Here is a 27,122-nt window from a genome sequence, read left to right as displayed (position 1 = left end):
CTATCCCACTTATTAAAAATGCATACCTACACAACCCATGACATATTTTCCAAATATTACCTAAAGTAAACATAACATTGTGATTGCCTCCTGAAGGAGAAGAATGAGTGAGAAAAGGGAATTAAGGGAAAAATTGAAATAGAATATGGTCTTTAATGCATTTCAGTGGTTTACAACCAGAGTCAATTTTGTACTTCCCTTTCCCCAGGGATACCTGGCATTTGGCAAAGTCTGAAAACATTGTTAGTTATCACCACTTGGGGACAAGGTACTACTGTCATCTAATGAGCGGGGGCCAGGGATGCTGCTAAATACACTACAGGGAACAGGGTAGCTTCCACAACAAAGAGTCATCCCTTCCAAAATGTCAGTAGTGTGAGCATGAGGGCCCCTACACTATCTCACCACATTATCCATTCCCTTCTTTGGTTGAGAGGCTGCCTTTCAAGCTGACTAAAATGTTTCTTTCTTCTTTCCTATCTTCCTCTTCTACTTTCTCTCCTTGCATCCTCCTTCCACTCTTCTTTCATTTCTGCTCAAGCACAATCTCCTGTTTCATGATGCCGTCCTCCTTCCCAGTAGCTAAGTTGTGTCTGACTCTTTTGCAACCCCATGGACTGGGGCTCACGAGGCTCCTCTGTCCATGGGATTTCCCAGGCAAGAACACTGGTGGGTTGCCATTTCCTTCTCCAGGGGACTCTTCCCGACCCAGAGATAGAATCCTAGTCTCCTGCATTGGCAGGTGGATTCTTTACCACTGGGCCACTGGGAAGCCCGACTCCTCTAGTAGTCATGAATATACATAAATATCACTCTGATTTTAATTGCTCAAAGACTGTGAATAGGATAAACTGATAGTAAGCCTTAAATAATTAAAGAAAAAAATTGAAAATGCCTCTCACTCCATTTCTTTCTTCTTACGAGTTGCTCCTCCACATACCCATCTATTATAATAAGAAGAGTTCCAATGTAAGATACACTGACAGCTTCTACTAAATTTTCATGAATTTGATGAAGGAGCTAACAAGCGTCCTAGTAGGACAGTGGTTCAAAAGAACAAACTGACCCGGAGCAAGGGCAGAAGGAAACTTTGGGATGACAGCCACAGAGGAACAAGCTTGGGCCAAGATGCGGGTGGGCTGGGGATTGAGCTTCCACAAGAGGTGTGGGGCTAGGATCCTTCATTGGAACACGAGGAAGGAAAGAGAAGAGAAAGTGACTATTTTTGATCATTTAACTGAAATTCAACTTTCTCTGAGCAACAGCATGGGCCTAATGTATACCAGGTGGGATTTAAATTTAAATGAAAGCAAAATTTTTCAAATACTAGAGACCGTTAAGCATTGAAATTGAATGTTACGAATTGAATGTTACCCTTTGCTCTATTGGACACTGTTACCTTTTTAAAGGGCTTGGGTATACAGTATTATGGTCTAATTTAAACTAAAGGAGAAGATTAAAGCTCTTAAGAGCTGTGATTTGTGCTTTCATGTTATTTTCCTTGAAGTTTGAGAAGCTGCCATGTGACATCTTGCCGCTGGCCACTCACATTGACTGAGTGCCTTTGAGGTTAAATTATCATAAATTATCTCCAAAGATCTTTGCCACTAAGAGTGATGATGGTGTTTTATTACATTTTTTGTTTATTCAAGCAAAAAAAAAAGCTTGACAAATCTCTGGAGAGACATAATCCTCCTCAATTTTATTCAGTCCTTCAGTGCTAGCAGTAGGACTGTGAATGTGTTCATATCTCAAAGTTTCCTTCTCCAAATTAAAAAAAAAAAAATCGAATTCTTGCGAATCATCTGGACTTGAATTTTTTTTTAATTTAAAGGAGGATAAAGGTAGGAAACATTGCCCACAGTTGCACATTACTCTAAGATATGCCCCCTCTCCAACTCTGCAGGAATTAAATCACCTGTCCCACCCTTTAGAAACAACACTTCTGTCTCTTTAACAAACTGAAAATGAGAAAGGGGCGGGCCTCCGGAGTGGCGAAGGCTCTGATTGGTCCAGATGGCAGGAAGTGGGCAGTGAAAGTGTCGCTTCTGTTTTTGTCCAGAGACTGCGGGGTGAGTGGCCAGAGACCGTACAGGGCTTTGGGACCTTGGACGGGCAGTTGCTTGAAATCGGAAGAGTGTGAACGTGGGGTGCAAAACGGACCCCCTTCGTCGCGGTGGGTTAGGAGCTCTGGCAGCCCTTTTGCGGAGGTGCCACACCCTGACGGCCGGGCCGCGGCGGGCCAGGGGTCCACTCGAACCGCCTGGACCGCGCCGTGGCCGGGGGACTGGAAGGAAGGTGTTCCCCGGGCGCTGGCCGCCGCCTTCGCAACGCGGCCTTGGCCCGTATCTCAACGTAGATTCTCTTTTTCCCCTGTTTTGCAGGCTCGTTACTGGCATCATGGCGCAAAGGGCCTTCCCGAATCCTTATGCCGATTATAACAAATCCCTGGCCGAAGGCTACTTTGATTCTGCTGGGAGGGTGAGTTTGGGAAATATCTGCCCCCATCCCTACCTCCAAACCCCAGTGTTTGGAAAGGAGTTTGGTTTTGCCTGAAAGAAGGGATGACCATCCCTTTTTAAAAAAATACATAATTTCAGTATAAACAGGTAAAATATTTTAAATATATAAAGTACATATGAAAATAGTTCGAGCTCTAACATGTTGAACTTATATAAGGAGTTGTTGATAATATTTTTAATAGTAATTGATCATTGAAATAACTTCAGTCATTGATATTTAAATTATAAAAATTGGCAGCTCTGCAATTTGCTGTGTAATCCTGCCTTTTTTTTTTTTTTTTATCATTTTGGTTTGTTTTTTAAGAGAGATGAGAAATCCTGCTGGCTTTTCACATGCGCAGTGTTACTATTTTATGATTGAACAGGAGTACCGGCAGGATAAGGACGAGGGTAAACCAGAATGCAGTGAAGACATCTTTAAACTCCTGCTGCTAAGAGAGGTTTGGGATATAGGCCTGAAATCTTTGTCCCATTTCCAGTCAACCCCACAACTGGAAAATAAATAAATGAATGGATACATGAAAGTGGTCAATTAAACTGGTGAGCACCTCACAAATTACTGTAAGGTTACAAAGAGAACCTGGGCTTGAGATTCCAGAGGCCTGTGTTTTCTCACGCCTGTGAACATAATTAAGAGGGTATACACCTTGTCAAGAAATCTTAAGTGTTAAGTGGGAAGAGTGATCTCTTTAAATGTGCACACATTTTAAAATTTTACCAGCTAAGTTCTTCTAAGCTCATCAGCCATACAAAAAGCATTTTGCTTGTGATTGAAGGGCCTTAGAGAGTCCATATCTGCCAAGTGAACTTACAGTAATTCTGTTGATTCTCTCCTTAAAACACTTAGCATTGTAGTTTAACTTGAGTAGTGCAAGTAGGAGGAATGAAAGAGATGGCAGAGAGTTGTAAGATAGAAGGCTGCCTAAGTGTGTATGGAGCTGGAATTAGTATGATTCTTTTAAGACCAGAATTGAACTGCCAAAACTAAGCCTCTAATCATTACCTTGAAACCAGATGGCTTCCTTTTGGCTTTTTGAACCTGTGTTCTGCCTAGCTCTGCAGATCTTGAAGCTGAAGCATTCGTCTTGTCTTGTCTTGTCCTTTTGGAGGAAGATCTGCAGCTTCATGTTTCTTGGCAAAGAGAACAGAACTGTTTATAAAGTAAATGCTAATTACAAATTTAAGTCTGTATCTAAGGGAGAAAATAACAATACTCATAAGTTTGAACTCTGGCCCCAAAATGATAATGTAATTTATTGCCTGACATGTGGGTTTTGGACAATCCTCCTCCCACTTCTAAAATTGTTTAATGTTGAACACTAAGGAACAGACCCTGGAGATCTGTCCTCCTTAACTTGTTAATGCGAATATTTCAATAAGGAACTGCTCTGCTTTCTGGCATCTATTGAAAAAGGGCTTTTAGAGACTCTTCATATTATTGCTAGGTTTGAATAATTTTTTGTCTGCCACAAGCAATCAATATTCTTAGGCAGGTTGCTTTTATTAAATGCAATTATGTGCCAAATAGAAGGTAATGTCCCTTCATGAGGCTGAGGCATTCTCATTATTCTTGGTCGCTTACAGTAAGGTCAGGCAAGATGATAAATTATCCATGATCTACGAACAGACTATGACATGTTCTTACGTAGATGCATTCTTCTATCTAGTTAAGATTTATAGGCCTTTTATATTAATACTGAAGTATATTTTATCTTACTAAATGTATTTTTAAGGCTTGTTGAAATCTTAACCTCTTGGCAGACATTCTTAAATGATGGGAGTGTGTCCCTCAAACAATGTGGTTTCTTCTTCAGAGTGTGAAATAAGGGATCATAGTGATGCTTTAGAATAAATAACCTAGATATGGTTGATCATCTGATTTGCCTTATCAGAGATACTCTTCAAAGTATCAGTAAAACTTAATGTCTTTTATTATCACTAATAATTCTGATACTGCCTTTTCTACATTTTTTTCCTACTGCCTTCCTACATTTTTTAAAAATGCCCTTTTTAAAAAAATGAGATTATGATGCTTGCAGGTCATTGTTACATATGTTTTTACCATTCTTACGTGATGAAATGTTTGTACCTTTGTAATGTTCCCCAACTATTTTACTGCTTTGTGAAATCCAAGTCTGAGAATCAGAGCAGATTACTAAAAATAGAGGTATATATTAAAGTGCCCTTTTAAGACACTTGATGATTCAACATATACAGAACTTTCTAAATGTTTTTTAGTTATTAGAACAAATAACATAATTTTTTGGTAAGCCTCACCATTTGCCCTTCATATGGTCCTTTATATGGATATCACCAACCCCACTCCCCAATCTTAGTGTGTTTTCAGTCTATATCCAAAATATTTTTATAGACCATTGGATTGCTTAAAATAGTAAAAATGTCAGCATTTAAATCCCTGAATGCAAAGGGTATGAGACACACAATCTCATTTGATCCTCTGTGCACCTTTGACATTGGTGGGTCAGGTGTTATTATCCTGACTTTACAAGGCAGCTGAAACATAAAGAAGTTACAGGTTGAGCATGGTCACTCAGCTACTAGCAGACAAGGATGTACCTGGCTCATTCATTGAGCGATATTTGTGAGGCCCGTAGCCTGCCAGGCACTGTGCTGGGCGTGGGTTTTTGTGTCTTGATCCAATGTTCTTTCCACTCTGCTGAAGGCTCCTAATATCTGTGAATTTATTTAGCTTTTCTTATGCCACTTCTACAGTTTTTTTTAAATGTTTATACATTTTTTTCTAAATGGATTTTTTAATAAATATTTATCCTCATTTTTTAAACAACAGAAGCAATTAGTATTTCTTTAGGGAATTTACATTGCATCTGCCTGAATACTAAAAATCCAATTGCTTGAAATGTTTTGTGCTTAGTTTAATAAAATGGTTTTTATTATAATAAAAAACATCGATTTAAATAATAGACAATTCCTAGTAAATGGAAATTACTGTGATCCCATTTATCATTGGCAGTCTAATATTTAATTAAAATTTTTATGGAAAACATTTAAGTTACATCAAAAATATTTCCTCACTTGAGTAAGAAAATACAGTAGTACTTTTACATTTTGTTAATTCATCCTTGTTGTTTAAGACTAAAATAATTATCCCGTTCTCTCAGGCAAAAAACTGCAGCTTGAAAGGAAATGAAGTACCCTCCTATTTCTAACAGCGTATAGTCTAGGACACCAAGTGGCCTATGTTTTTTGATACTTGTTTTCCCTTTAATATCTACAGCTGACTCCTGAGTTCTCACAACGCTTGAACAATAAGATTCGAGAGCTTCTTCAGCAAATGGAGAGAGGCCTGAAGTCAGCAGACCCTCGGGATAGCACTGTTTACACTGGCTGGGCAGGTATGAAGTGCTGACTGGGAGCTGACACAAGCATAGGAGAGGAGAGCTGCCTGGTTGAATGGTACACCCTTAAGTGCTTCCTGCATCTGCCTAGGAGCAATTGCTTCTGGGGAGGATAATGTGCTCTCAGCCTAACCTGGTATCTCCTGGGTCTTTAACAGTGTCCAGAATTTAGAGCAGAGTAAGCATATTCCTAGAATTCATGCCTGACACAAGTTTGGATGGCTCTCATACTTGGGTGAAAAATTGATGTTCAGTGTTACATAGTTAATTCAGAAATGGAATTTCACTGAGAAGAGCTGGGAAGATTCCCAAAATGCAGTGCATGAAACAGGAGAATTTACCCATGGAAAATAAAACACGTCCAAAATTGTCATTTTTTTATTTTTTAAGTTACCATGTAACAGGTGTCCATACAGGAACTCAGGGTAGAATATAGATTCCATGAACTAATCCTCCAATATAGTCATTGCTCACTGATGTACATTCACTGTTTTGCTGGTCATTGAGAGGTTGAGAAAGTTTGGGAGGAAACTGTACATAGATGTCAAAAGAGTGAGAAAGAGGGAAACCAAAGAAGGAAAGTTGAACTGCAGCTAGCTTACAAATGCAGAAAGGGAAGACAGCTTTCTCATCTTGAAGGAAACACAACTTAGAGACTAGTGTTTCCCAGTTATTCTGAAAAGCAGACAAGGAGGAAGAGGCTTTTAGCTTAGGAAGTTTGGATTTGATTTTAAGGCAGTGGTGCTTATAAAAATGCAGGTTCTTAGGCCTCGCAGCAAGATTCTGCTTCAGTAGTCTTGAGCAGGACCCAGGAATCTGCAGTTTACAAGCCTCCATGGTCCTGATGCAGATGGTGATGGTCCTTCTCAGAGCATACTTTGAGAGCTTTTCTAGGAGAGGAATTTACTGTTAATAATAGCATTTTCTTAGTAATCCTCTGTTATGGCAAGTGATTCTGTTCCTTCTCTTGAGTATGGGAAGGCAGAGAAAATCAGTAAAATTTTAATCTCTCAGGGACGTTTAAGGTCAGTATTTTATAAAACAAAAGGAGTGGTCTAGATAGTGTTATTGTTAGTTGCTCAGTTGTGTCCGACTCTTTGAGACCCCGCAGACTATAGCCTGCCAGGCTCCTCTGTCCATGGGATTTTCCAGGCAAGAATACTGGAGGGATTGCCATTCCCTTCTCCAGAGGATCTTCCCGAACCAGAGGTCGAACCCGGGTCTCCTGCATCGCAGGCAGATTCTTTACCATCTGAGCTACATGTTGGACCCTCCCTTTTATAGTATAGTGTTATAATTTTTGTGGATTTAGAAGCTTAACACAAGAAATGTTAAGATGAGAATAAAATGAAGGTATTTTGTTTCAAGAGAGACATTATAGCAACAGCTGTCATTTATTGAGTAGCTATACTGTGTTCCAAGTGTGCAGTCATTGGTAAGTGAATCTTATTGATTAGTATTACACTTCTTTGTGTAAAATTATGAGGATTTGAACAGAACAGGACAACTGAGACAGATGGCTGGATTTCATTCCATAACTGATTATTAAAAGAATGACATAAATCTGTAACTCTCCTTCTTCAGGTGAGCTTATATTATTATATATCATAAGGTAACTTGCTTTAGGAGGAAAAGAAGTGGTGATTGATTTCAAGTTTGAATTAATTGTTTACCAACATAAGAAAAAACTTCACTATTGGCAGAGCTGGTTGAGAATCAAAGTTAAAATTTCTTTGGAAATAGAAAAAAGAAAAAGTTACTCCAAAGTAGAATGCTGCTGCGGCTGCTAAGTCGCTTCAGTTGTGTCCGACTTTGTGTGACCCCATAAACAGCAGCCCACCAGGCTCCCCCGTCCCTGGGATTCTCCAGTCAAGAACACTGGAGTGGGTTGCCATTTCCTTCTCCAATGCATGAAAGTGAAAAGGGAAAGTGAAGTCGCTCAGTCGTGTCTGACCCTTAGGGACCCCATGGACTGCAGCCTACCAGGCTCCTCCGTCCATGGGATTTTCCAGGCAAGATTACTGGAGTGGGGTGCCATTGCCTTCTCCAAAAGTAGAATGCAAGTTTGTTTAACATTTTTTTGGCAATATGGAGTTTTTGGCATAATTTCCTTTGAATTGCCTGTGTCCTTCAGCTCTTTTATCCTTCAGTATCTATGATATTCATTGATGTCTCCTGAAAGCAGGGGCAAATTGACATAGTAAGCAGTTAAGGATTTCTTCAGTTGCTGGTTATTTTATGATGTAGCATAAAATTTTCTAGATAAATTTGATAATGGCTTTCAAGGCAAGGTTCCTAATGCCTCCTGATCAAGCACTGTTATAAAGCTGTTGTTCCCACATAGAATGGATTGTCTCCTCCAGTGTTTGCCCAAGTAAAATGCTTTCCTATGCAAATGTTCCATCTGAACAGCATAAAATTTGTTGTGGGAGAAACTAAAGCTGATTCAACCACAGGATATCGTAATACCTTTTCTTCCCATTGCATTATGTCTTATCAAGCATCATCTATTCATAACTGCAATTTTATTAGCAAAAATACATTCATGAGCATCTTAACACAATAAAAATACTTTGTGTTCTGTCTTAAAGCAGTATTTACATAATAATGGGTGGCTTTGTGTGTTACTTTTATGCCTCATTATCTTTCAAAAAATAATTCTTTTGAGGAAAAGAGGATTATATATTTTTAACTTTGTTCACCAATTTGAGGGTCATATTTCTATAAATACTATTATTTGCTCTTGTTATTAATTTTGCAAAATAACATTCCTTTGGAAAACACTAATTATAGAAATTTTTTAAAACTTTATTTCCTTCTTCAGCATTCACGTTTATTAAACATTTATTATCATATGCAATGAAATTCTTTTCATGTAATATGCAGTTTATTTGAGAAACTATGATTGTAACATGATTGTTACAATTAGAACCTTAAATTCTATCTTATTTTGTTAAGTTTCATTCCCCAGTTGAAATACAGTCTGATTTTTGTGCTGATTTGAATAGGATTGGTTTTGGAATAGGATTGGGTTCAGTTTCAGATATCCAAAATAATAAAAATTACAGTGGCTCAAACACGATAACATTTTTTTTCTCTGATGTAAAAGAAGAGTCATTGCTTTGCTGACAAAGGTCTGTATAGTCAAAGCTATGGTTTTTCCAGTAGTCAAGTGTGGATGTGAGAGTTGCACCATAAAGAAGGCTGAGTGCCAAAGAATTGATGCTTTTGAGCTGTGGTACTGGAGAAGACTCTTGAGAGTCCATTGGAGAGCAAGTAGATCAAACCAATAAATCCTAAAGGAAATCAACCCTGAATATTCATTGAAAGGACCAATTCTGAAGCTCCAGTACTTTGGCACCTGATGCGAAGAGCCGACTCATTGGAAAAGACCCTGATTCTGGGAACGATTGAGGGCAAGAGGAGAAGAGGGTAGCAAAGGTTGAGATGGTTAGATAGCAACACTGACTTAATGGACATGAGTTTGAGCAAACTCAAGAAGATAGTGAAGGACAGGGAAGCCTGGCATGCTGCAGTCTATGGGGTAGCAAAGAGTCAGACACAACTTAGCAACTGAACAAAACAAAAAAGATGTAAAAGAAACAGAGGGAGGTGGTCCAGAGCTATGGTGATGGCCTCAGGATGTCAAAAGGAACCCAGGCTCGTTTCTTTCTCTCCATCATCCCTCAGCCAATCCTTTGGCATTGCCCTTTTTTGGATTTCAATGAGTCAGACACCACTTAGCAACTGAGCAATAGCTACAACATCCCTCAGCACTAGCTTCTACCCCTTGACCAAATAGCAACTGAATATTCAGCCATTATATTGGCTTTTCAAGGCTGCAGGGAGGAAAAAGATGCATTTCTTTCCTTTAAAATAAGACTTCCAGGAAGTCCTACTCAGCATTTCAATTCTACTTTCTTTGCATTGGGTAGAACATAGTCACATGGTCATACCCCTTAACAAGGCAGGATGGTGAATGTAGTCTAAGCTAGGGTCGGTTATTGACGGAAAGAGGGGCATGGATTTGGGGTAAGACCTGGCACTCTCTGCTGTAAGTTCTGTACAACACGAAAAAGGATCCTTTTTTGTTCCTATGTTTGCACAAGGCATGTAGACAGTAAGCCACAATTTTTCTATCTGCAAAAGGCTCTCTAACCTGGCTCTCTAATTTGGGAGAATTTTTATAAGGATAAATTTATCATTAACATGAATTTGAGTAAGCTCCGAGAGTTGGCAGTGAACAGGGAAGCCTGTCGTGCTGCAGCCCATGGGGTCACAAAGAGTCCGACTCTTTCTCAGACTGAACTTCTGAACTGAACTGAACTGATAAATGTTTGAAATATGCTAAGCAATATTTTGCTTATTCTATATTTCTAGGGAGATTAATATTTGGATTTTGATTGAAAATTTCTTACTCACTTTTAAGTTCCTTAATTTCTATAAGTAATAGTCTTTTCATAAAGCCTGCCATAGAAAGGAAGTATTCTAGAAATGCCAAATCATAAATCATTTTTCTAGATCCAAGTGTAGCTTAAACTTAGAAATGGGGCTACAGCAGGTTCTAAACACTGTGAAACATTAGTGGTTTCTCAGCCTGAATAAGCAGCTCTCTGCCTCTCCTTTCCTTTTCCTCTCAAAGTCTCGCTGTCTTGTCACAGGGTTATAAAGTCCTTAATTTGTTTGTAACATTTATCAATCCACAGTACACCCTGTAGTCATGTATCTGTGTTTCTGGTTCATGACTCCAAAGAAAACCACAGGGCTAGGCTGCCGAACTTCATGATGCTTCATTCATGCTATGCCTAGATTTGTCTCAGTTGTTCAGTTGATCTTGAAAGAGTTTCAGTGAAGAGAAAAAGCACCCATATGTTTTTAATGTTACATATGAACTTAAAACTGAGAAACGGGACTCGCATCATTTTTTAATTTTCCAACAAAAATTGAGACTAATAGTGATAGATTACTTTTCTGCTAGAGTACCTCTGTGTGTTGTATGTGCTTTAGAAAACACTATAATGCTTTACTGGTAAGGGTGACATATACAAGTTTAAACTGACACTCAAAAGAAGCAGATCATTGCTTTAGAAAGTACTTAACAGGAGGGGGGTTCAGGATGGGGAACACATGTAAACCCATGGCTGATTCATGTCAATGTATGGCAAAAACCACTACAATATTGTAAAGTAATTAGCCCCCTACTAAAATAAATAAATTTATTAAAAAAATAAATAAAACTTAAAAAAAAAAAGAAAGTACTTAACATCGACTTTACAAACTCTTTTACAACTAAAATTATCTTGGCTTTTATTTTTCAATAAAAGCAGAGGATATAATGTGGTGATGAGTGATTAACATAAACTTTTAATAGGATTCAGATATCATCTCTGAAGCCTTTATTTATACTTATGGGTTGTCATAGTGCAGTTTTATAAGCTGTATTCTTTGGTGTTTATCTTTTTTTATTCACCACAGAGAGGTAATATGCTTTGATCCTTAGGTAGGAAAGAAAGGAGAATTTTAAAATCCCATAACTATCTCTTATGGCAAATGAAGCAATTTTTACCACAAATCCGTCTGGTCTCTTTTTACTTATTCAGGAATGAAGTGTTGTGAATAATCAATTTTTTCAGTCAGTAATTGAGAGTTAACACATTATTACTATACATTAATATTCAAAATACAATTCAATATTTTAATAATAAAATACATTGATTGAATGAATTTTGGCTCCTAAAGGAATGAGGATCATCAGTATGCAATTTCATGATCATTTAACTGTGGAAAGATGAGAAGAAACATTAAAATTTGATTCTTGTTAATAAAATGCTAATAGGATTTACATTTGAATGACAAGAGCTAGTGTGTGTGTGTGTGTATGCCAGTCACTAATGTTATATGCTGGGCTCCACATAAGTGCTTTGCATTAAATAACGCATCTACATCTCAAAACAACTCCATGGCATGCATACTATTCATACCCTGATTTCGCAGATGAGAAAACTGAATCAAAGCGAGGCTGCGTACCTTGTTCACACAGCTAGTTAGTGACAAAGATAGAGCCCTGCTCTTTAGTCGCTGAGAACGTGTATGTGTGTGTGTGGTGGTTGAGGGGGCGGTGGCAGTTGGAGTTTACTTTCCACTCCTATGTTTGGGTTTACTCCATACATTTGATAGGTAAAAAAGATAAGTGAAGACCAACACATAAGCTATGAGATGAAGTAATGTGAGCCATACCAACTTTTTAGAAATGGCTAATGACTAGTCAATTTTAAGTGTTTTAGAAAAAATCAGAATAAGCCCTGCAAAAACATGACAGGAATTTGGAAAGATTGAGGGAATCATGGCTTGTAAGAAAGGCAAGAATAACTACTATTAAAATGTCTACAGGAAAAAGTTATTTTGGGCTGGACATAGAGTAAAAGGAGAAGGCAATGGCACCCCACTCCAGTACTCTTGCCTGGAAAATCCCATGGATGGAGGAGCCTTGTGGGCTGCCGTCTATGGGGTCTCACAGAGTCGGACACGACTGAGCAACTTCACTTTCACTTTTCCCTTTCATGCACTGGAGGAGGAAATGGCAACCCACTCCAGTATTCTTGCCTGGAGAATCCTAGGGACGGCGGAGCCTGGTGGGCTGCCATCTATGGGGTCGCACAGAGTCAGACACGACTGAAGCAACTTAGCAGTAGCAGTAGAGTAAAAACTCTAGAAAGATTTATGGGCATTTGCAGCTAGAAAAGTATAATCTTCAGCTTTGTTCCTTAGAACGTTCTTCCTCTTTCTAATCCTAAATTAATATATTCAGAGCATGGCTTCAGGATAGAAAATTAACTGGGCCAAAACAGAAGCTTTTCCTCATAATTGCTTGTATTTGAAAAGGCTTGTTGAGGATCCTCTTGTGTAAAACATTACTCATAGTCTGAAAGCAAGCAGTAGCTCTTGCAACTGTTAATAAGCAATATTTGAAATGAACAGCCTCAGTTCTTTTCACTGAAATCCTCCTCTGTAAAATCTAGTACACTGAAATGTAGTGCATCATGATACTGATGTATGACATACACCAGCAGTTAAGCATTGAGTTGTTCATTTTGAGCTTTAATCCTTTCCCAGTAGAGTTTCAAGAGTTCTTTGCTATACGCTCGCAGCTTGGGAGGCAAGGGAAGCCGTTTAGATCTTTAGGTGCCCCATCAAGAACCGTTCAGTGTGCTCATGCACACAGCAAACGGTGTAGAAAAATAGCAGGCATGGAAACCCCTTAAGATCAAATCTGAAGTTCAGCTATTAAGTGATGGTAGATGATGCCCCTGCCAGGGACTGAACCCATGCCCCCTGCAGTGGAATCATGGAATCCTAACCACTGGACCACCAGGAAATTCCTATACTAGTAAATATACTTAATCACAAATTGAGATTGTTTTCAAAGGTTATTTTTCAGATATAACTCCAGATCAAAGACCCAGCAAGGGTTAATCTATTTCTGTTCAGCAGCTTTGTTTTTTGAAGCATCCTGAAGCACTAACAGAAGACAAGGTATCAATAACTTTTAAGTAAATTATGGTTAAATGAGTTAAGTTTAAAAAATTCACCTAATAACTTGCTCGCATTTAAAAAATGAATAGGGACTTCCTTGACAGTGGGCTTCCCAGATGTCTCGGTGGTGAAGAATCTACCTGCCACTGCAGGAGATGCAGGAGACACGGGTTCAATCCCTGGGTCAGGAAGATCCCTTGGAGAAGGAAATGGCAACCCACTCCAGTATTCTTGCCTGGGAAATTCCATGGACAGGGGAACCTGGTGGGCTACAGTCCATAGAGTCCCAAATAGTCATACAGGACTGAACATGCACGCACACAGGTAGTGTCCAGGAATCTGTGGGGACTCAACAGAGGACATGATGCCCACTGCCATCTGGGTTTTGCTCCAAGTAGATTTGTTCTAGGAGGGAGAAGATTGTAAAGTGCTTTATAAAATGGAAAACATGAAGCACGGTGAGGTACTATTATTATAAAGGATTAAGTGAGCAGATGAAGTTTTCTCGCATTAGAAATTAGCATTTAGTAAGAAAGATTGCTTTCCTTGCAGATAACAAAGTAAGAAAAGTAAACCCAAGGGATGGCTGATCTCACTTGTGTCTTTAAGAGGGAATGAGGAAAAGTGCTAGCCCTCATTTAATTTCATTTTTTTCTATGCTTAACTTTGATAATTCCCAAGGGAAATAAGATTTACTCAGACTTAAAAAGTACACACAGGACTCTAGCGGCTTTAGTTCTAAAAGACATGACCCAATCTTCTGTACCAACTTGCAAAGTTAATGAGGCTAAGATTGGCATATATTTCCTCTTTTCAAGTATTAGATAACATTTTAAATAAGAGGATGTGCAGCATAATCCCTAGAGTAATATTAAATCACGCTCAAATTGCAAGTTATTAAAGTGTTTCAAGATGGTGTTCCTCTGATCTGCCAAATGTATAGCCTCTGAGCTATACAGTTTTAGCATGTGGGTCTTAGTTTATGCTGATACCAGATATTTGAAAGGAATTGCTATGGCTAGGTGTCTTTTCTTTGCAATTTGATATTCTTCTAAGAAGCTCTTCGTCAGAGCCAGCATTTCAGTGTCTAATTTGAGCCTTGACCAAGTGTCCTTCACTGTCGTGAGAAGCATCTATGCTTCCCACCCAGCACTGTTAGGTCAAATGGAAGGAATCAGTGGCGTGGATCTCCACTGGGTCTGTGAGGGCCCTTCACGATGATCACTAGATAGATGAATTCACCATGAATGTTGCCTTCTTTCTTTGTGCCTGCAATTTATAAGGTGCTGATGTCATTGTGCTGTCAGTGATCTTATTAATAAATGGCTGAGACACAGGCTTGAAACAGCTGTAGGGTTTAGATATCACCAGTGTGCTTGGGTGAAGCGCGGAGCAGGATCAGAGTGTTTGTAGCTAGATCAGAAGAATTGACAGGAGGTAAAGAAAGAAGACATATATCTAAACATTTGATTTTTACCCACAATAGCAGATGGCATGTCTTGTCAATTTCATTCCATTAACTTCAGCAGTTAACACAATGCCAGGTCCATAGTTGGTGCTTAATAAATATTTGTTGAATGGATGAATGAAAGAGAAATGACCTGTCTTTTACTACTCTAGCTACCATCTATGCAAACTAAAAACAATAACAAACAAAACTAGGCAGAATGGGGAAGGAGTGAGAATCCAACTCATTTCATGTCTCAAGGATGTGAAAGAGTTAATCATATCCCATTCCCTTCAGCCTTTGATGCAATTGAGAGGTGAACTCAGCAATGACACAGGGCTCATACATAATATTCACTTTATACTTGGCAGAATTGGATAAAGAGCATATCGTTTAGACCTGGACATAAAGTGGGCTTCCTCCTTCTTGCCCCCAATTTAAACATACCTGCTCTCATGTGCATGCATGCTCAGTTGTGTCCAATTCTTTGCGACCCAGTGGACTATAGCCCACCTAGCTCCTCTGACCAAGGGATTCTCCAGGCAAGAATACTGGAGTATGTTGCCATTTCCTGCTCCAGAGGATCTTCCTGACCCAGGGATCAAAACCCAAGTCACCTGCATCTCCTGCATGGTCAGGTGGATTCTTTACCACCATACCACCCGAGAACTCCTTAGACTTCAAGAGCCTCTGGACAGCCAAAGAGTGGATGACAACATGAAAACAGGATTGAGGAGAAGAGAGACGGCCTGATGCGGGGAAGATTTTCAGAACATGTGCAGGGAACACTTTGCTAACCCTCCTCAGAGGAGCCAGTGAGAGAGGCAGGAGATAGGAGGTGGAAGAAGAATATGGTTCCCTCTGTATTTTCTTTCCCTTTAGATCAGGCATCAGTGATGAGACACAGCAACTCATTCAGCACTCAGAGAGAATCACAGACTAATGGGAGTTGGGCATTTATTGAGTAGTTACTGGGTGCTGGAGACTGTTGTACTGATCAGAATGATTTACAGTAACTATGGAGTAGCTGGGCTTCCCAGATGGCGCTAGTGTTAAAGAACCTGCCTGCCAATGCAGGAGACATAAGAGACACAGGTTCAATCCCTGGGTCTGGAAGATCCCCTGGAGGAGATATGGCAACCCACTCTAGAATTCTTGCATGGAGAATCCCACAGACAGAGAAGCCTGGCAGGCTACAGTCCATGGGGTCACAAAGAGTCGGACATGACTGAAGCGACTTAGCACGCACACACACATACATGGAGTAGCTACTGTTATTTCCATTTAATAGATAAAGATGCTCAGGGACAGAGAGGTTTAGTAAGTGGGGTAAGATTACACAGCTAGGAAGTAGCATAGATAGGCTTCAATCTCAAGCAGTGATTCATGAACCTGTACTCTTCATAACTATTGTGTTAAAAGATTTATCACCTATTGTGGTAGTCTAAGGCCTACTTGGTGGCTCAAACGGTAAAGAATCTCCCTGCAATGTGGACACCCGGGTTTGATCCCTGGGTCAGGAAGACCCCCTGGAGAAGGGAATGGCAACCCACTCCAGTATTCTTGCCTGGAGAATCACGTGGATAGAGGAGCCTACTGGGCTACAGTGCGTGGGGTCACAAAGAGTTGGACACAACTGAGCAACTAACACTTTCACTTTTCATGGGAGTCTGAATAATCGAATAGGAGCACTTCCCAATTTGACAGTTAGGAAGCAGTACACTGCTGGGCACTGAGGGAAGGAAGCAGGAAAGTATAATATCCCCCTGTTTTTAAATTTTAATCTCTTTTCCTGTTTAGCTCTGGAAATAGATAATGGAGAAAAGAAGACACCTCTTCAGCGTGCTCATTTGCCTTTTTTTACTTTACAATTCCACCTCTTCATTTGGGTCAATATTTTTAAATTAAGTATGTAAAGTCACAACTAGTTTCCTCCTCAGATTACCTGTATTAAAAGTACCGGAGTATTTGGAAAGCCGGCACTACGCCTAGCTTTAATCTGAAGACAGGCTGGATGTACTAGTCAGTGCAGTGTTCACATCCAGGCTTTGTGGAGAATAACTGCAGGGACTGGGAACCCTGCCCTAAAGGCACTGTCATTTTGTCGAGGAAATGGAAACACACACATTCAAAACACACACAAGGTTAAGATAATTATTAAAAATAATGCATTAGAAAATACCAGCCTGCTCAGAAAGCAGGTGATCATACTGTATGGGGGTTATTTAGAGAAAACTTTCATTTCTCATATTTCCGCTAATCTGAACGAAAAAAAAATTGATGAGCTTTTAAAATTTCAACTAGGGAACACTTTGTTTGAAACTGAGGGTGAAGTAACCCATCCCCCCTCCTTTAGGAAATTCTTGTCTCCGTATCACTCAAAACTATTAAGACCCATTCTTAGGCGTTGACTGAACATCTCCAGTGGTTGCAGCAGTACCCATAACCTGAACGTGATTTTTCCCACCAGAGCATACATGAAGAAGAGTCTTCAAAAGCACCTAACCTATAAGGAAATAACTTGCAGAGCTGAAGTACCATGGCAGAGGTTTTTATATCAGTGTAGGCTGGTTGTAAAATAAATGAATAATGTTGAGGAATAATCTCAAATGCAGAATTACAGAGAAGTGCTTTGAGAGCTTCATACATCTGTGGAGATTTTTATCATCTCCATAGACATTTGAGATGCATCAAGGTCTTGATTGGTCAAGATGAATAGGACTAATGATCCCTCAGAAATTCAAAGGCTTCCTATTAATTACTTCTCAACAGCTGGCTATATTTATAGTACTACTGGGGATAAGTAGCTGAGTAAAGAAATTACAGATTTAGAAGTGTCCCTAAACAATTCACCCTCCCTTGCCAGAGTGGTAACAGAAGGAAACAGAATAGAAAAAAATCTGGTTCAGAGCATCTATACTTAAAGCCAGGATAGATTCCTTTACAGCAAAATTTTATTTGTTTTTTGTCTTTCAAGTAAATTAGTTTTCAACAATTTAAAACCAAGAGATTCCTGGGATGATCTGTGAGCGGTGCCAGACATCCTGAACTTTCTATGTAAAGAAAGACATCTGTCCCTAATACAGTAATGTCCTTGAACCTTTCTGCAGTGATGATATGTGTTGGAAATGTGGCCAGTGTGACTGGGAAACTGAATTTTAAATTTGTTAGTTTTAACTAACTTAGGTTTCTGTAGATACTTACGGTTGCAATCTGTCATAGTGAACACTGTAGTTCTGAGCAACCAGACAGATTCCACAAGTTATCAGATCAAAGTAATAGATATCTGGGTTTCTGCTGGCCTCTGAGATCACAGGAGATAAGTAGGTTCTTTTTTAATTTTCTGGAGGACATTTGTCCAACTTCTCTCCCCTAAACTCAGACCCATGCATTCTGCTGCCTACTTGGTATCTCCACTGAGATGTCTAATGAACATCTCAGACCTGACCTGTCTAAGATTTGCTTCCTCTTTCTGCCACCTCCCCGCCAGGCCTTGTGTCAGACACTTCTAGTGCTCAATCATATCTGGTTGTCCCTCTCCTTCTTGGTTTCCAGAAGGGTTAGACCCCTCAACTTCTGTCTAGTTAGGTGAGGCCATCTCTTCTTGTCCAGGGGCTGCACGTGGAAGCAGCATGCAATTGCTGGCATGATGCCCTGCAGTACCCTTCATGTTATGTATGTCCCTAGTGAAATCCTACATGTTCAATCCCATCTTGTAGGACTAACACATATAGCTAAATTTATCTTTGAAAAATACTGTTTTTGAATACTCCTTCTTCACATAAATTGACAATGGATTAGCATTAAATCTAAATTTCTGTGTCTAGTTTTTAACAATTTGAACCCCCAAGGAGTCCAGTCTTACTAGCCAGATCATCCCCTAGTCTTCTTGTCCACATGGATTTGCTTAGATGATTTCATGTACTGGGAGCACTCTCTGCATTTGCTCTGTTTCAGGCTTCCCACAAATGAACCTTCCCTTTCAGTCCACACTCTGCCCGTACCTACTTCCTGATGATGTTTTTTTTATCTCTGGGGTAGAAGAGGGTACTCTGTCCACCTGTCTGTTCCTTCTCCACCAAGTCAGCTTCTGAGGCTATGAATAACTACAGAATTAACATGCTGTTTCCAAAACAATTACTGACTTACCATGCTTGATTCTAAATGGCACTTTACTGATTCATTTTTACTGATATGACTTAAATGTGTGTCTGATTTTACATGTAAACTAGAGGTGGCAGCCCAATAACAACTTTCCTGTATCCTTTGGAAAATAAAAACACCATCCAGAGTAGGAATGGTCTCTTGTTCCTGAAGGAAAGTACTCATTGCTTAACAGAATTAGAATATTATCCCCAATACTTCTCATAAAGTCACCCTTAATGACTTGAAGATTAATGGGAAAATAATGGATTAGATTTTGCTTTACTAATAATCTCAGTGTATAGCTTCATGTGGATTATCTTCTCTTTTAAAATAGGTCAGTATGTTTTCTAACCAGATAGTCAAATTAAGACCAAAAAGCATTAGTTTTCAGAGTTTAGTGATAGTAGTTATCATGGAGTGGACCAGCTAAAATAATAGAAGAATATTTTAACTTAAATTTTATATCAATGAAAACTTCATCCAGATTCATAAAAGGTGGGGCAGTCTTTCCTGTTTCTTAAAAACATAATTCTAAAGTCTAAAACAATCTGGAGCATATTTTTACAATTAACTGCAAACAAATTTTAAATCTCATTTCAGTCTTTTCTGGTCTAGAAGAAAAGGTGAAAAGGTAGAAGAAGAAAAAAAAAAAAAGAAAAGGTAGAAGAAGGAAGGAAGTCTTGATTATTCTACCATTTGCTTACCGAACAGTAGAGAAGGACATTTGATCTGCTGCTCAAATTTGAGCCTAAGAATATTCTTGATTATGTAATATATTCCGTGATTGATGAAAACATTAAAAAGTTTAAACTCCATACATCATCCTGCATTGAGCCTCATGACCAGTTCTGTTGGGTGTTATCCTAGAAACCACTAAAAAAAACATTCTTTCTCATTACATTAAATGTCCGTTAGGAACTGGAATCGTATTTGGGGGTGAGTTTATGAATGGATACAGCTGTAGTCTTCCCTCCTAAGTGGCCCTCCCCTCGAGGTGTTTGCCATCTCAGAGGATGGCACCGTAGCCCATCCAGCCATTAAAGTTAGGCATCTGGGAGTCGTCTTGACATTTCCCTCTCAGTCATTCCCCAACAGGTACTGTTGACTTGTACCTTCCAGACAAGCTATCTTTCCCATTCAGTCTTGTTTCATCTCTACTACAGCTACTCTGCCTCCCACTTGTACTCCTCAGCAGTCCTCCTAACTGCTCCTCCTGCATCCACTGTTCCATATATTCTTTTCCAAATCTTACAGTGCAATTGCAGTGAAATTTTTTTTTGTATAAAATATGTTTTAATTTATTTTTAACTGAAGGATAATTGCCTTATAGTATTACATTGGTTTCTACCAAACATCAACATGCGTCAGCCATAGGTTTACCCATGTCCCCTCCCACTTGAACATCCTTCCCACCTCCCTCTGCAGTGAAATCTTAAAAATGCAAATTTAGTTATGCTCTTAAATGGTGCTTTTCAAATAAAGCCCCAAATCCTTAACTGGTTTATGAGACCCTGTGTGGTCTACCTTCTGCCTACCTCCAGAGCTTTGAAGAGAGCTATGTTCTTTAGGATTAGGCTTGCTCGCATAAGGGGACTACACCTAAAATAACAGTGCCTTTAATACAACAGAATTTCTGTCTTGTGTGAGGTAGTCATGGTGTGGCACCTTCATAGTCCTCTGGGTTCTAAACTTCTTTGATCTTGATGTTTTACCATCTTCATCATAGAACTACCACTTCATGGTCTAAAATGGCTGCTTGAGGTACACCATCACCTCTACATTCCAACCAGGAGAAAAAAGATAGCAGGTCTCCTCCCTTCAAGGACATTTTCTGAAGTTCAGCCTATTATTTCCACTCTGTCTCATTGGTCAGAACTTACCCATGCACACGTTCCTACCCAGACTGTTCTGGGTAACCATGTACCTAGCTAAAATCCAAGGCATTATCGTTTACAGAAAAGGGAGATAAATTTCGGGGTTCCACTTAGCTGTCTCTATTCCAAGAGTTAAATCCTTATTTTCTGGAGTGAAATGTGAATCGAAGTATTTGATGAAGAAAAATCAAGAGAAAGTTCATAGCATATTATTGGAAATACGGAGGCAGATACTACAGGAAATAGCTAAAATTATTGAAAGTGGTTGCTTCTGGGAGGCAGGAATAGTAGGGCCAGAGACTGCAAATGTATATTAAGCGTTGCAGTACTGTTTGACTTTTTCCGTGAAGAACACATTTATTTTTGATTTAAAAATTCCATTTGAAAAGAGAGTTTAAAAGCCTGGATTGAGGCCAGGCTTATGAGGAAATGTAAGGACTGGATGAGTTGACCCTGAGAGCCCTTGAGGTTGTATCTTTTATTTTTCCCACCTTGCCAGTTATCAATCAGCCTTCAGTATTATGCAAAGGTGATGTTGTATACATGACTATTGTCAAAGGTTAGAAGATCATAAGAATCAAGTTCAAGATGTTTGGTCACAGACAATTCCCTCATTTTTTCTATTATTAGGCTCCCTGGGGTGTAAAATATTGATGGGACATTAAATGTCTTTGACTTAGTGCATCTTGCCTTATTTTCCTGACCTAGACTGATTTATGCTTCCCTGGTAACTCAGATGGTAAAGAATCTGCCTGCAATGCAGGAGACCTGGGTTCAATCCCTGGGCCAGGGAAGATCCCCTGAAGAAGGAAATAAGCAGCCCACTCCAGTATTCTTTCCTGGAGAATCCCCATGGACAGAGGAGCCTGGTGAGCTACAGTCCATGGGGTCTCAAAGAGTCCGACATGACTGACGACTACCACACACACACAGACTGATTTATAATAAACTTGCCCAGGTAAATTTTTCTAATTGGCATTAGCACTCCTTACTCGAAACCCTTCTCATCCTTGAATGTCTCATAGCAGGGAAGAAGGTAGATAGTGTAAACTACAAGCCTGCAGAAAATTGCTTAATCAAAATATGTGGACACAGAGGCCCAGAATGAAAACACAGAAATAGAACCTGAAGCTGTGGAAAGCTAATTTTCTGCTGATCAAAAAGAAATAAAAAAATTTCCGTCTAAGTGAAGCATCATGAGACTTGTAAATGATTACGTTTTTTTCACGAGAAATTCACCAGATTTTAAAATTGCACACACCTTAATGAGTTTTGTTTGTTAAATGTTTAGTCCAAGAGGAATTGTTGATAATGAGAGACAAAGGTCTGAAAGGGAAAACAACCCTTGGGCTTGTATTTAATCACTTTTTATTTTCTCGGATCTCAGTCATGTCATTATCTGGCTTTGGTGCCTACATAACTTAATTAGGGGAGTTCAGGCAGTGATGGGAACAGAAGGGCAAAATCAAAGAGTAACAGTTTAAACAGATTGTCTGCAGACGCCTGGTATGGATGGAGATGAAGCCTATTAATAACCTAATTCTAGAAGAAGCTCTTGACGTTGATCATTTGTGAAAAGGAGAATTTTTTTTTCTAACCCACATGCATGGTTTTGTACACTTTTATCTACAAACCTTAAGTGTTGGTACGTCTGATCAGCAGCTTGTGGAATTACTAATGCCAGGCCACTTTGAAAGAGCAGACAAGGTTATTAACTCTGGCAGGAAATGAAAATTTGGCCTTAATATACATGCGAAATTGAATTGTCTGTAGCACAAAGCTTTGGAGGTTACCCATGCAAAATAAGAAAACTATCTAAATTTAAAATTGTCCTCAGTACAGTGAAAAGTAATTTTGCACACTGCATTTTTACAGCCCTGAAATCCATGAAGAGATTGGCTCTATTAATTTAGATTTAAACAGAGGCTCTGTATCTTCTAAAAATGGCAAATGAGATGGAAAACGTACTTTAAGGGGAGAGATGAGTTTATGGAAATGTTGCAGGCAGGCAGGCTCTCTACCCCACCTCTTTGAGTCTGCCCTGAGACCAGTCGGTTTCCGAGAAAAGGCTCTATCTACTGTGACAGGCATTTCGAATGAGGACATGCACACAAGGCCTCAATTACGTATAGCAGCCTTCAAGAGCAGGATAAGAAGCAAATCAAAGCCCAAAGCAAAAGTTATTGGCAGCTTTTCCAGTATAGTTCCTAAAGTGGCTGGGTCTTCAACAGTGGGAAAAAAAAAATTGAGAAACTGAATTTATTTTCTTAGATTTCAAATAACTTAATAGTTTTCATATAATCCTTGCCTGGAACAGTACTGGGATGGAGGATTTGGTTATTACTCCACCTACCTTCTCGTGCAAAAGATGATCTTCTATACAAAACAAAATTGAGTTTTTCATTCCCCGGTCTTTGAATTTTTTCAGCTCATAAGAACAAACATTTCTTGTTTATTATTAAGGAAATTATTATTTGTAAAATAGATAGGTGATGATTTATTATACCAAAAATTGGAGACTTATAATTTTTGCCATCAAAAACAATACATCAGGGGCTTCCCTGGTGACTCAGTGTTAAAGAATCCACCTGCCGATGCAGGAGACACAGGTCTCAACCCTGGTCTGGGACAGTCCCACATGCCGTGGGGCAACTAAGCCCATGCACCACAACTCTTTAAGCCTGTGCTCCAGAGCCAGGGAGCCACAGCTACTGAGCCCATGTGCCGCAACTACTGAAACTCAAGTGCCCTGAAGTCCATGCTCCACAGCACAAGAAGCCACCACCATGAGAAGCCGGTGCACTGCAACTAGAGAGTAGCCCCCACTCGCCGCAACTAGAGAAAAGCCCATGCGGCGATGAAGACCCATGAAGCCAAAAATAAATAAAATAGGAGGACTCGCAAAAGAAAAAAAGAACACAATAGCTGGAGCATAACAAGGATTCATAGTAAACTTGGTTTAGAGTTCTTAGAGTTCCTATTTTAATTTTGAGTTGATGAGGAAACTGAGAAAAAGTGAGTATTTTCCTTAGAGCTGCTTAGTAATAAAGCTGAGTCTAGAACTAAGGTCATCTGAATTTCCAGATAATTTACATATTTGCTGTTAGCTTATCAAAAATCAACACTGCTGAGTAGACAATACCCCAGAGTAATACAGTCAACTGCTCTTTCCTTACCTGTGCATGATTTTCTTTTTGCTTTTCAGGTATTGCTGTGCTTTACTTACACCTCTACGATGTGTTCGGGGACCCTACCTACCTACAGATGGCACATGGCTACGTAAAGCAAAGTCTGAACTCTTTGAGCAAGCATTCCATAACCTTCCTCTGTGGGGACGGGGGCCCCCTGGCAGTGGCTGCTGTGGTGCATCACAAGATGAACAATGAGAAGCAGGCGGAAGAGTACATCACCCGGTAATCATGTTTCTTTTTAAGAATTACTGTCTAGACATTTTGCCTTAACTCTGTGTGTGTTAGCAGAAGAACATTTTATTGACTTTACTTTTCTCTCAGCAGTAAATGTTACTGCTGTCATTTGATCAATTCTCACATTATTCCTGAGTTGTAGTTAAGGAGCAACCGTTGTAATCCTTATTTATTGCAAGATGTAATGACACTGACATGTTCCAGATCAAATGTCAGTTCCTTAACATAAATGAGATCAAAAGCCTAGTCATGTGATTACTAGTCCAGGGTGCTATCCAGGATCAATAATTCGAAGAAACGTGATGCATGTGCTGTAGTGGGCTGGGAGAGGCCTCCCAAGGGATCACAGAGCCAAAATGGCTCTTACAGAAATAATGACGTGCAAATCCAGTTTCATTTTAATATAAATCAGGGCAGCCCTGAGAAGCTTGTGAATAATGAAGAATTATGAAACTTTTGTACTAACAAACTACAGTTTTGGCTTTAGTAAAGTTGATTGAACACTTTCAGAATTCTACTAAGAAATCTGTCTGCCATGCAAGTCTGCGTGCCATATTGTTAAACTGAAAGTCACTTAGTCATGTCTGACTCTTTGAGACCCCATGGACTGTAGTCCATGGAATTCTCCAGGCTAGAATACTGGAGTGGGTAGCCTCTCCCTTCTCCAGGGATCTTCCCAACCCAGGAATCGAACCAGGGTCTCCTGCGTTGCAGGCGGATTCTTTACCAGCTGAGCTACCAGGGAAGCCCAAGGCTCCCCCTAAATATTCTAACACACAGAGAGTTGCAGTTCCTGCAAAGGTTTTTGTTTTTGTTTTGTTGTTTAACAGGCCTGACTTTTCAGAGCAGTTTTCAGTTCACAGAAACTTCCCACACATCCTCTGCTCTGTACCTGTGTAGCACCACTGCCTCCCCCCACCATTATCAACATCCTCCACAGAGTACACGAGCTACAGTTGATGAATCTGTGTTGACACATCATATCACTCAAAGTCTGTAGTTCACTCTTGGCTTTGTACATTTTATGAGATTGGAGAAGTGTATAATGACATGTATACGTCATTACAGTATCACACAGAGTAGTTTCACTGCCCTTGAGATCCTCTGTGCTCTGCTTATTAATCTCTCCTCCCGTCTTCCTATTGTTCTTTTTACCATCTCCATGGTAAAAAGAATGTCACAGAGTTGCCTTTTCCAGAATGTCATAGAGTTGAAATCGTATAGTATATAGCGTTTTCAGATTGGCTCCTTTCATTAGTGGTATGCTTTTAGATTTCTCCATGTCTGTTCATGGCTTGATAGCACTTATTTGTACCACTGAATAATATTCCATTGTCTAAAGGTACCATAGTTTATGTATTCATTCACCTATTGAAGAACACTTTGGTTTCTTTCAAGTTTTACCAACTATAAACAAAGCTGTGAAAAACATCCATATTCAGGTTTTTGTGTGGCATATGTTTCCAGCTCTTTTCAGTAAAATACCGAGGATCATAATTGCTGGATTGTATGATAAGACTATGTTTAGTTTTGGAAAAAACTTAAACTGTCTTCCAGAGTGGCTGTACCATGTTGCATTCCCACCAGCAATGAATAAGAGTTCTTATTGCTCCCATCTTTGTCAGCATTTGGTATTGTCAGTGTTACAGATTTTGGTGATTTTAATAGATGTGTACTGGTGTCTCATTGTCTTAATTTGAATTTCTTTAATGACATATGTTGAGGGGCATCTTTTCATATACTTATTTGCCATTTTTTTTAAATTGGAGGCTAATTACTTTACAATATTGTAGTGGTTTTTGCCAAACATTGACATGAATCAGCCATGGGTGTACATGTGTCCCCCATCCTGAAGCCCCCTCCCACATCCCTCCCCATCCCATCCCTCAGGGTCATCCCAGTGCACCATTTGAATATCTTCTTTGGTAAAGGTTTAGCCCATTTTTCAGGTGGATCCACGATTTTAGTGAGCGATCATCTCTGAACTGACCATGGTTTTTGATTCCCACTCTTCATTCCTATAAATTACTGTTAGAATAGCATTAGTATTTCTGGTTTTATTTGCTGAGGATCCCTCTGCTTTAGAGGTTCGCAAGAAAGTCTCATTCAATGAATCACTCATAAGTTTCATAAGAATAAATTGTAGTAGCCTTGAAAACTCAGCAGTGGCCACAGGACTGGAAAAGGTCAGTTTTCATTCCAATCCCAAAGAAAGGCAATGCCAAAGAAGGCTCAAACTACTGCACAATTGCACTCATCTCACATGCTAGCAACGTAATGCTCAAAATTCTCCAACCCAGGCTTCAGCAATACATGAACTGTGAACTTCCAGATGTTCAAGCTGGATTTAGAAAAGGCAGAGGAACCAGAGATAAAATTTGCCAATGTCCATTGGATCATCGAAAAAGCAAGAGAGTTGCAGAAAAATATCTGCTTTTGCTTCTACTATGCCAAAGCCTTTAACTGTGTGGATCACAACAAACTGGGGGAAATTCTTGAAGAGATAGGAATACCAGACCACCCGACCTGCCTCCTGAGAAATCTGTATGTAGGTCAGGAAACAACAGTTAGAACTGGACATGGAACAACAGACTGGTTCCAAATCGGGAAAGGAGTATGTCAAGGCTGTATATTGTCACCCTGCTTATTTAACTTATATGCAGAGGACATCATGAGAAACGCTGGGCTGGATGAAGCACAAGCTGGAATCAGATTGCCAGGAGAAATATCAATAACCTCAGATATTCATATGACACCACCCTTATGGCAGAAAGTGAAGAAGAACTAAAGAGCCTCTT

General features: G+C 39.5%; 1 protein-coding gene across 7 annotated transcripts in view; it reads left to right on the top strand.

The window, feature by feature from the left end:
- The first annotated feature begins 2,032 nt into the window (after positions 1 to 2,032).
- Positions 2,033 to 27,122, top strand: part of LANCL1 (LanC like glutathione S-transferase 1) — a 54,239-nt gene continuing 29,149 nt past the window's right edge. For 2 of the 7 annotated variants that reach the window (XR_014080240.1, XM_081582735.1), the window contains exons 1-4: positions 2,033 to 2,072; positions 2,385 to 2,481; positions 5,779 to 5,896; positions 24,105 to 24,312. Coding sequence is in view for 3 of the 7 variants with exons in the window: in XM_081582735.1 (XP_081438861.1) it covers positions 2,401 to 2,481; positions 5,779 to 5,896; positions 24,105 to 24,312 (407 nt within the window). In the remaining 4 variants the exon portion in view is untranslated. Of the gene's footprint in view, positions 2,211 to 2,384; positions 2,482 to 5,778; positions 5,897 to 24,104; positions 24,313 to 27,122 lie in introns of all 7 variants that reach the window. The other 5 variants (XR_014080241.1, XR_014080239.1, XR_014080238.1 and 2 more) reach the window with 3 other exon arrangements.

The sequence above is a fragment of the Giraffa tippelskirchi genome, chromosome 3 (genome assembly GCF_054371585.1).
Source record: "Giraffa tippelskirchi isolate mGirTip1 chromosome 3, T2T-mGirTip1v1.2.pri, whole genome shotgun sequence".
Taxonomy (NCBI): Eukaryota; Metazoa; Chordata; class Mammalia; order Artiodactyla; family Giraffidae; genus Giraffa; species Giraffa tippelskirchi.
Note: the sequence above shows the minus strand (reverse complement) of the source record. Positions and strands in the feature narration are given on the sequence as shown.